We start from the raw sequence: 10653 nt of genomic DNA, 5'->3' as shown, positions 1-10653 counted from the left end.
TTTTGTGTTTGTCAGTTAGTTTGAACGATTAAAGTTTGTTCTAAAAACTGCTTCAGTAAAGAAACTGAAGATGAGTGAGAGACAAAACTATTCTATGAAATACATTTTTAATTAAAGGCACTGAGGAGTTTTCATGTGTTGATTCTGTTGACCCCTTCATGTTTTTCTGGGGATGAGGACTTCATTTCCCATGAGCATCGTCACCCACTGCTTGGAAGAGGTGGCTGTTGCCAAAGCGTGCATTTGTTGTGGAAGCAAATGAATGAATACAGATCTTCTTTTTAACACTGCTCTTCTTTTTACAGGATGCAGAGTGATGGGATAATGTTTTGAGTTCTGGCTATGTAACATTATGAACTGTAATGTTAAGACAAAACTTTGTAAACTTTTATTTAATACCATTGGTTTAGGAGAGATGTCCAGCAGCCTGTTGTACCAGCTCTGCATAAGTTGCGTCCTAAGTTAGGGTGTAAAGTCCACACTAAACCAAACGTTGAAACTAGTAAGTTTGTAACTTAAGTTGTGTCGTTGTTTGGTTTCACCACAGAGACGTAAGGTTGATCTTAACTAGTAGACCGTAACATCCAAACCAATCAAAACATTGTCGCAGATATGACGTTTACACTTCCAGCAGCCAATCAGAGGAAAGCACTAATTTTGATGCAGGGGTCGTTACATCGTTATCTTTCTTGCCTAATCGTCTCAGAACTGACCGACAGATTAAACAAATTTCCGCTACTGTCGCTGAACACAAATTCAAAACAACAAGCAAACAATAACAAGATGCACAAAAAGAACAGAGAAAAATAAAAATAAAAAATAAGGACACATACAGACATTAACTCACTCCTCACACCAACAAGCTCAACATCTATAATTTCATAACTTTTCTTCTTTAAATAAATGTTAGCTGTTAAAAATAAAAAAAAAAGGTCGAAATAACCGAAAATGTTTGATCACAAATAACATTTTGCACTACTCACTCACTCACTAAAGCTTTGGAACTAAGTGCGTGTAATACTTTACCCCATATGTTTTCAAAATGAAATATTTTGTTCTTTTCAAAAGGCAAATGATTTTTCCAATCTCAAATAATATCGCAGCTCTCTACTCCAGTGTTTAAGTGAGCGAGGACATGTAGCTTTCCAGTGTTTTAAAATAACTTTCTTCAATACAGTAGAGGAAAAAAGAATAACCCAGCTTTGTGGATATCTGACTCTTAAATGTGAGACGTCTTGAAAGATGCAAATATAAATATTGAAATAAATTTCCACTCCAAAAACCTCAGACAACCAATGCTCTATTTTAAGCCAAACCTTCTGAACTTTACTACAGCTCCAAAATGCATGAATGAGTGAATCTGTGAGTCCGCATTTCAGATAGTTCCCTGAAGCATTTTCTGTTATTTTAACACATCCTACATGTAGTAATTGACAGTATCACAAAAACAAACTGAAATGTTAAGCTTGTGTCCACTCACCAGGCCATCTATGAGTCCCATTCCCAGTCCGTAGGGTCCTTTATCCAGCTCCACTACAAACACCACACATAAGTCATCAGGGAGGGGAGGGGCTCCAGGGGAGGAGACAGGGAAAGGAAACTCACACCCACTAATACACCCTGCAGAGGACACGGACACCCAAACCCACAGAAAAACAAACACACACAGACACAAAGACACACACAGGGTCTCGCTATGGGGTTGGACACACATAAGAAGTCTTGCTTTACAGAGGACACACACATACACACACAGGTACTGAGACACATGCAGAGGTGCAGCTGCGGAGCTACTCTGACACACAAACATGTGATTCTAACACCAGCCTGCAGATGTCACACTCACTACACTGTGAAGACGGAACAAAAGGGAGACTGCTGTCATGTGAGACTCAAGACTGACAAGCTAATACGAGTCACTGAAGTACACAGCTGCTCAAAGTCCAAATTTAAGACTGCAGTAATTCAGTTCTGTCATTATTTTTGGATGTAAGAACCTCAAAACAACCAGAGGAACACAAAGAAGTATCAAGGGTTTGTTAATTTTTCAAACGTGTTATAAAAGCGATCATTTCTGTCTTCAACAAATAAAGAGCAACATTATCTCATTCTGTCTCTATAAACCATGTTATGAATCTAAGTCTGATTCCAGCTCTTGTTATGTCTCTACATGAGTCCTAAGAAGATTTAAGTACATTTCAATGAAGTGAAGAGTACAACGTCTTTCACTAGCTAGTTTCTAAATTTGTTTTCCTACAGCTTGGTGCTCATCAGGTCACTTATTCTTGGTTTATTAGAGCTTTTTTGCATACAATTCTGCAGCTGGAAATGACACTGATGGGAGCACTGGGACTGAATCCAACAGTGTGTGTGGTCAAAGCTAACACCTAAACTCTCTGTTGCTACAGATATGTTGATAGCCCTTCTTAGGTTTATCCCCAAAAGAGACTTCACCAAATGACTGAATCCATTTCTATAAAAAAAAATACTGATCAGTGCAGCTTAAAGGAACACTTAGAATGGTATGCATAGAAAGTAGCTGAAAATGTCAGAGTGAGGACACAACACAGACAATGTTTAATGTAAGGGTTCAAACACACTGTCACCTGGAGACAGTTTTTGACTGATATTCATTCACATTTGAATCCAAAAGGAAGCTGGACTTGGTTGAAGTTCTTGAAACACCTTCAGGAATTTAATCAAGTCCAGCTGCAGTTTGGATTACAATCACCTGGATGACCGAGAACCTTCATAGACGATGTGATATAACGTCACCCTATCAAAATAATGGTCTGAGTTTGACAAAAATGAGTTTTTGGCCTAAATCATCTCTTGATGATTCTGGCCACCTCTGGTAAAATCACCTTAATCCTTAGTTGAAAGGATTATATTGTTTATACCCTATAGGACTATAGGACTTAGGCCATTTTATTCTTGTCCTAAGTCAAAATGTTTGATTCTTTAAGTTAGAATGTCTGACTTGGGCAATTTAACAAGCTTTCATGATGGCAGCTGCTTCAAGAAGTAACAGAATCTATAGTTCAGAAGAAGCTCTAAACATGATTCTTGAATCAGTTTCTACTGGTGAGTGATAAGGTTTACTATCGACCTGACTTTGTTCAATTTAGGTTAGAGTTATTTAAATTGGAGTTTGCTTTATGGAATTAAAGGACAGTTAATAGTCAGGTTTCAAAAAGTTGTCAAAACCAGATGTTGGAAATGGGTTAAGTTCAATAAAAACCCAGCAAAGAAGACCTGGAGAAGTGAGGAAAGGGACTGCCTCCTAATTAATTAGATTTACCTGACATTTGTTTAATTTAACTCAGGGTAATTTCAGTTTTGAGTTTGCACTATGGAATGAAAGGGCAGTTTAAGCCAGGTTTAAAGTTGCCTAAGTCACACTAGAATGTTTGAAAATTGGCCACTTTAAAGTCACTTTATTCTTTAATGTTACATAATTGACACACAATGTTCTATGTATGTCAACAGTCATCCACTGTCGAGGCCTTTTTGATTGAAATGATTAATAAATATCATATGCTCTGCATTTGGTAAGGTTTTTTGTGTTTTCCTAAAAACTTAAAAAAATGACATAGGCCATTATTTGATAAGCAACTTCATCCTCATGAAAGCATGCATTTGCTGCCTAGCATGCAACATTTTGTTAATTTAGTGGTCACCCTTTCACATGTAGACTGAAAATTTGTGTCGGGATGACCTCTTCTCAAACACTGTCATTAGATTAATCATAAAACTGATGGCCACGAATTCAACGCTTCCCTTAAAGTTTTCCCACAGCAAACTCCTCACCTTGTGTTATCTAGATTAAAGTAATGTCTGAAAGAGTTTCCTGCTCTGAGACAAACCAACTTCAAATGTGGGAAATGAGTGTGTCTAAACTGGAATGAAAGAGAAGAGTCTGTGCGCTGGGGAGCTTAATCAACATTCGATGAAGGTTCTCTCTGTTGGAGAACAAAAAACATCCAGAAAGAGAAAAACATCCGGGCACTCTTCTGGCAAAAGTTACAGCCCTCTTCTTGCACCCTGAGGAAGACCGTTAAAGCCGCCGTACTTGGGTCGCTTCATAAAGGGCATCATTTTAGAATAAATGCTTTGTACCGTCTGCCAGAGAGAGCGCCCTGCGTTTTTCTCCATGTGAATCAATATTAAGAAGGGAAAACTGGAGCTCTGAAGCATTGATACTGTAAATAATGATCTGCAAGGTTTAACATTCAAACTGCACATTCAGGGTGGACAAAATAACAAAATCACTATAGATGTGTGATTTACTTTATAGCTTTTCAGATAAAACACTCAAAGTGAATTGTAAATCGCTGAGTCTTTAGAGTCTACTTTAAGACCACAGTCTGGTGCTTCTGGCTACTTTACTCTGCTCTAGCGTTCTTGGTATTTTGACCACCCCCTGTAAGTCATCAGCCTACCCTCCAGTCCGTTGGTGATGAGTCCGTTGCTCTTTTTACATTCTGCCAAAGTTCCTCTTGCACAGCCGTTAATCTGGGTGTTGGGGCCTATGATCTGTCCGGTCCCCCCTCCTCCTCCTCCCTCTGGATACAGCGGGGTGTTTGGGGGGGTCAGGAGGCAGGACGGGTCGGGATTTACAGTCCGAGGGTGGTGGAGGGTGCCATTTCTCCGGAGGCTGTGTGTGTGTGATTGGCCTGGGGGTCTGTCCCGTCCTCTCTCCTCTCCCGTGTCTGCCGTCACCTCGTCCCCAGGAGCCCCTGAGCGGGGGCTGCTGTGGGCCGGAGGCAACATCTCTCTCTGTGTAAAGATTGAAGGGACGGACTTTAGAAGACAGTGTGAGGTCTAAGAGAGGGTTCAATGATTGGATATAGAAGAATATAAATGACTCTACTGTTTGAACAAATGAAAAAGCTGTTTAGGACACTGAATGTTTCTCACTGAATAAAACTTTAAGATGATAAATATGTATTTCATGTGCAAAATCAACATTGGTATATTTATGAATGTATAGCTTCTGTGTAGTAGCATGTATGGCTACATTTGAGGGTGCAGTAACACTCGGGATTATGGTCTAGTCAGCCGTTCCCACTAATTAGACAGCCTAAAGACTAATCTGATTAACCATGATTTAACCATGTCTAGGTTTCTGTGAGTGAGTCTGTGCATGTGTGTGTGGCTCGGCTGAAGTCGAGGCTTTTTTGTCTTTCATTTATGGGATTATGAGGAACTCCTCAACAACCACAGCTGCCGAGGCACATGGCTGGGATTACTGCTAGGTGTGTGTATTTGACAGTATGCACTGTGTGTTTGTGTGTGAGTTTTTCTGACCTGGACGTCTGGCCAGTCAGCTGTGTTGGTGCCGTTGGAGTGTGTGTGCACGCCGGAAGAGTTGGTGTGTGTTTGGGACTTGGTGCGGAGCCCCCACAGGTAGTGTCGGATGTAGAGCAGCTGTCTGTAGATGCTGTCCTCTATACACTCGCTGTCCAGGTCCACTCTGAAGCCAGCGCTGGGCAGCACTATTGGGGGATGGTTCTCAAAGCTCTCCAGGAGGTCCACTAAACACATAAACTGATGTCAACTCATCTGTAAACGTATACATCAGTAAAAACCTGATCTTTGACTGCTGAACAGCTTCCTGTTAGCCCCTGGCTCTCTCTGCTTTGAAGCTTTCACGTCTTAAACTCCTTGAGGACTGCACATTCATTTGTTTCATGAAAGTGATTAAAAGCTTAAGGTGTAAGTTTAGGGCATAAAGTAATGAAATATTCCTGCTTGGAAAGCAGAAATAATAAAAACATATCCTTGTTCATGAGATGATATGCCTGTTTAAAAATAATCCCATTAGATCAAACCTGGGACTTGTTTTTTTGTTTGTTTTGGTGACAGAAATATACTTTGTGTTCAATGATTCCAACTGTGAGACAAATAAAACTACAAATAAAGAAATGAAAAGGTGTCTCTACTACTCTTGAAAGTCCAGCCTCAGTGGAGGTCTCAAGTGTTTTCATCACACTGGTTTAGTTTGATACTGGATCACTACTGTCTTCAAAGCTGTGATGTTGTTAATCCACAGATCAAAGAGGAAACAGACATCTAGTGCCAAACTCTGGATGCACATCAGTCTGCACACTGAAGCTGAAACATCACAGTGTTTATGCTTGTTTCATTGATTTATTTTATTTGTAAAGGAACCATGGACGATATTTAACAAGCTCAACTCACTTTCCGCCCCTTCATCTTTATAAAAAACTAAACAAAGTACAAGAAGTAAAGAAACAGCAAAGTAATTATCTCTTCAACACATTTCTACTTGGATATAAACAACAATATTTACAGGTGTTGTAATTGCCTTGCTAAACCTTAACTCTTAGAATTAATTTTAAGATTTTAATGTTTGTTTTTAAGTCACTAAATGGTCTGGCACCTCAGTACATCTCTGACCTCACACACATCTATGCCCCCTCCAAAGCACTGAGGTCTGCTGATCAGATGAGTCAAAAGACGAGGGATGACCGAGCTTCTTCAGTGGTAGCTCTTAAACGGTGGAATGAGCTACCCACCCAAGTCAAAATGGCCCCCACCCTGGATACTTTTAAATCACGTCTTAAAACTCATTTTTACTCCTTAGCTTTTAATACAGCATGAGAGTTTATGTTGGTCTCTGTTTGTCTTTTAATTTACTGTATTTAAAATTTTACTATTATTTATTTCTACTGTTTGTATTTGTTGTGCAGCACTTTGGTAACCTTGTTGTTTTTAAAATGTGCTATATAAATAAAATGGATTGGATTGGATTACAACAAAAATGTCTCTGTGTTGCAATAATCCTCCCAGCCATGAAAATAGTCTCACAATTACCCACACTTACCTGTTCTATATATGTACGCCTCGTCCTCACTGCTGGGCTGCCATGTTGGGACAGGGCCTAACTCAGCTGTGAGCTGGTACTGGGTGAGGATCCTGTGCAGCTGGACCGGTTTCAGAGCCGGGTGCTCGCTGGACAAAGCTCGCCAACTTGACTGCACACAGCAGAGGTAACAGACAGAAAAGGAGGAGAGGTGAAACTAATTACAAGCCTCCCCGAACTCATGTAGCATACAACTAAAAATCATGATGGCTAAGACATCATCAATCTTAAGCAGATTGGAGTGATTTACTTCATGTCTGTTGTTAATTGATTAATCAAGTGTTTGATCAGGGTTTCCCAAAGCCCAAATATCATCCGCAAACCTCTTGTTTTGTCTACAATGCAATGATGTTTAGTTTACTGTCATGACGGGGTACAGAGACCAGGAACTTCAAAGAGTAAAGAAGCTGGAATAAGTCAACTTACAGCTTCTTCCTAATAGAAGAAGGTTTCATGAAATATAGATTAAACAATTAATGGAATAAGTGGCAACTCATAAAATAATAAAGAACCAGCTGATTAATTAATTCTGGGAATCTACTGGCCGTGTGCACTTTTGGGTTTACAGAAATCTTTGAACTAACTTAAACATAATAAGCTTTTCTTTATTAGCACACTCCTGCATGAGATAGTGGATGATAGTGTGTTAGTGTGTGGTACCTGTGTGAGCTGCTGTGGGGGGGTGGTCAGTATGGACACAGTGCTGTTGAGTTTGGTGAAGAATTTATCAGACAGATGTCCCAGACCGGACTTCTTCGCCCACTCCATGACCATCCGCAAACACGCCTGAATCTGCAGCACCTTGGAGCGCTGGAACCAGCCTCGAGTTGGACCTGCACACAGACATACACACACACACACACTGAAGTGAGTGTTTGGATATTTCATCAGAGAAACTGCAGTGGATTTCTGCTCATTTGTGTGTATATTCTGAGAGAGAGGCAGCCTGAAACAGAGACATTGTGTGTTTCTGTGCATGTGTTACAGGCATTAATTTTCAAATAAGTTGATATTGACGTCAATGAAACAATAGCACAGCCACCAGCTGCCTGCTCCTTGTAGAATACAAATTGTCTGCTGCAGAGGGGCTCAGCTGACTGGGTCTGTGTTTTACTGCACAACAAAGAAAGCCTCTGAGACCTTCCTCCTTCTGTGTTTCACTTCAAAGACCTGAGGGAAGTTTTACGGCTATTTAAACAAGCAATAACTTTGAATCTAGCATTTGTCCTGCTGGCATCCCATAGTTTGTCAATCTGTCATCCAATTACCTCACTGGAGCTATAATTCCTATCTAAGCTTTCTGAAATACCCCCTAATGTGAGCTCAGGCCTCTGCTGGGGTTTGGTGCAAACAATGACAAACAACTGGACTAGTGCGTGGCATCATTTCAGATTTTTCAAAACTAAGACCCCCCCCAAGTTTCTGTTTAGATGCAGGAGTAAAAATCTTTAGTATAAAAACATGTTCTCACACGGAGAACAGACGAAGCAGATAAAACTAAGACCTCCTGCACAGACATACACACAGTGAATTGTGAATGTAGCCCCAGAGCCATATTTCAATCATACACACACCTACGCAAGATAGATCTTCACCCAGTAACTGTAAATCATTTCATGTTGGGCTGAAACTAACATTATATGTTTTATGTTGGTTTATTTTTACAATAAAATGACCGGTCAGTTTGTAAGCTTAGCCTTTAAAATGCAAAAAAAAAGGGAAAAATACCACATGAACTCATCTTTGTTTCTTCCTTTGAAAGTGATAGTGATTTAAACAAAGAGGACAGCTGATTGTATTAAAATGTAAATACAGATACTTTATGTATCAAATAATCACTGGGAGGACTGGTTTCTTAAAAACAGGGTTGGACAAAGTACACAGATTCATTACTTAAGTCAAAGTATAGATCCTCAATGTCAAATATTACTCCAACACAAGGGAAAGTTGCTCTGTCAGATTATCACTTCAGTTAAAGTACTAAAGTACATGCTTTTAAAAATACTTAAGTATTCAAAGTACTTCTTAAAATATCTCAAAAGTTGTATTTTCACAAAGCGTGAGTGCAGTCAAGAATACATAGGAGTACATTCTGTGACATTATGTTTATCTAGAAACCATTACTAGAAATCTTTGAAAACTACACCATGGATAAAAACATCAACTAAGTTACTCCAAGCACAGACAGCTTAGTTTGAAATGTTCATCTGGAATCAAACAAACGTTACGTAGCTCAACACGCTCTCTCAGGTTGGACTGTGAATTTTTGTAGCTATGTTTGGGCAGAGTGGGAAACATTTCAAACGATACATATCATTCTTCCTTTCAAAAACCTCTTACACAGGCTGAAGATGTGGCCATGGGTGCTCAGGTGGAGAATTATACCCATCATTACCACCTCTACATGAACTGCCTGATCTGACTGAAATCTGCTCTGTGTTTGTTCCACATTCAACCGTGGAGACACACGATATACAGGTATGACTAAACTACTGAGACAAAAAGAACTACACAAACACATTTTACTGTCTTAGAGATCAAAAGGAAATTCATGAGCTGACTTTAAAGAAAAAGAGCACTGATAGAAATGTATTGGAGTAAAAAGTACAATAATTGTCTTCTAAATGTAGTGGAGTAAAAGTAATAAGTATCCCCATAAAATAATACTCAAGTAAAGTACAGATACTCAAAAAATGTACTTAAGTACAGTACTCAAGTAAATTTACTTTGTTACTGTCCACCACTGCTTAAAAATCACATCTTCAAAACATAATGGTATACACTTCTTTATATTTGATAAGGCACAAGGGTTTTAAAATGTAAAATGTTAAACTTTATGCAGCAGTGCAAGAACTCTGCCTGAACAAAATGGTCCAAAACTGTCAATGTGTTGAAGAGTTTGGGTACACTCAGGTGTATGAACCATAAATAAACATTCCTGTTTGGTAGAACAATACCTGCAAACTGACCAAGAAGTATGAGAGAGAGTCTTCTGTTAATAAAGGAGTCAGATGAGTTCATGTGAAAACCCTGACACGATGTGGGAAGTGGACAAAAATGGTGATATTTTTCAGTCCAAGGAACATCTTTATCAACACAAACAGTTTTCTGCACATAAATGAACATCACTCTGACCATGACACTTTAAAACCCTCAGTGATACCAAAGCTGAACTCTATTTCTCAGACCTGATTGGAAGCTTCATGCAAACAATGGACTGATGGCATCTAAAGTTGACAGCCCCCACACCCACACATACACACACACCGATCATGACCCTTCAAATATTCTGCCATATGTTTTGGATGCACACACACACACACTCCTCTCTGTAATAGGCTTATGTCTAGGCATACAGTAATCTATGTGCGAGGCCTCCCAAACAGACGAGACATCACTTAACCTCTTAGCAAAGGTGTCATAATGCTTCACAGCAGCTGGTTTCAAAACACACACACACACACACACACACACACACACACACACACACACACACACACACACACACACACACACACACACACACACACACACACACACACACACTCAGAAAAGCCACGGTGCACTCTCAAAGAAACACCCAAAACAACAAAGAGTGATCCATTGTACTCCATCAGCGAGGAAGACGTCACAACACACTCATACATAGACACGATCGTACAAATCCATGACAAAGCAGAGCGTGTGCAGCGTATTATTAAGTTATCCGATCAGGTTTTCTCCTGTAATAACATCAGGGAATCCGTGTGTATGCCTGTGTGTAT

At 39.7% G+C, this 10653-nt stretch overlaps 1 protein-coding gene across 8 annotated transcripts in view; it reads right to left on the bottom strand.

The window, feature by feature from the left end:
• Positions 1-10653, bottom strand: part of radil (Ras association and DIL domains) — a 32241-nt gene that overhangs the window by 4430 nt on the left and 17158 nt on the right. For 5 of the 8 annotated variants that reach the window (XR_004631895.1, XR_004631896.1, XR_004631897.1 and 2 more), the window contains 5 exons: positions 7550-7722; positions 6851-7001; positions 5311-5537; positions 4443-4779; positions 1481-1620 (listed from right to left, as the gene is read on the bottom strand). Coding sequence is in view for 4 of the 8 variants with exons in the window: in XM_034688287.1 (XP_034544178.1) it covers positions 1481-1620; positions 4443-4779; positions 5311-5537; positions 6851-7001; positions 7550-7722 (1028 nt within the window). In the remaining 4 variants the exon portion in view is untranslated. The remainder of the gene's footprint in view (positions 1-1480; positions 1621-4442; positions 4780-5310; positions 5538-6850; positions 7002-7549; positions 7723-10653) is intronic. The other 3 variants (XM_034688288.1, XM_034688289.1, XM_034688290.1) reach the window with 1 other exon arrangement.

Source organism: Notolabrus celidotus, chromosome 7 (assembly GCF_009762535.1).
Source record: "Notolabrus celidotus isolate fNotCel1 chromosome 7, fNotCel1.pri, whole genome shotgun sequence".
Classification (NCBI taxonomy): Eukaryota; Metazoa; Chordata; class Actinopteri; order Labriformes; family Labridae; genus Notolabrus; species Notolabrus celidotus.
Note: the sequence above shows the minus strand (reverse complement) of the source record. Positions and strands in the feature narration are given on the sequence as shown.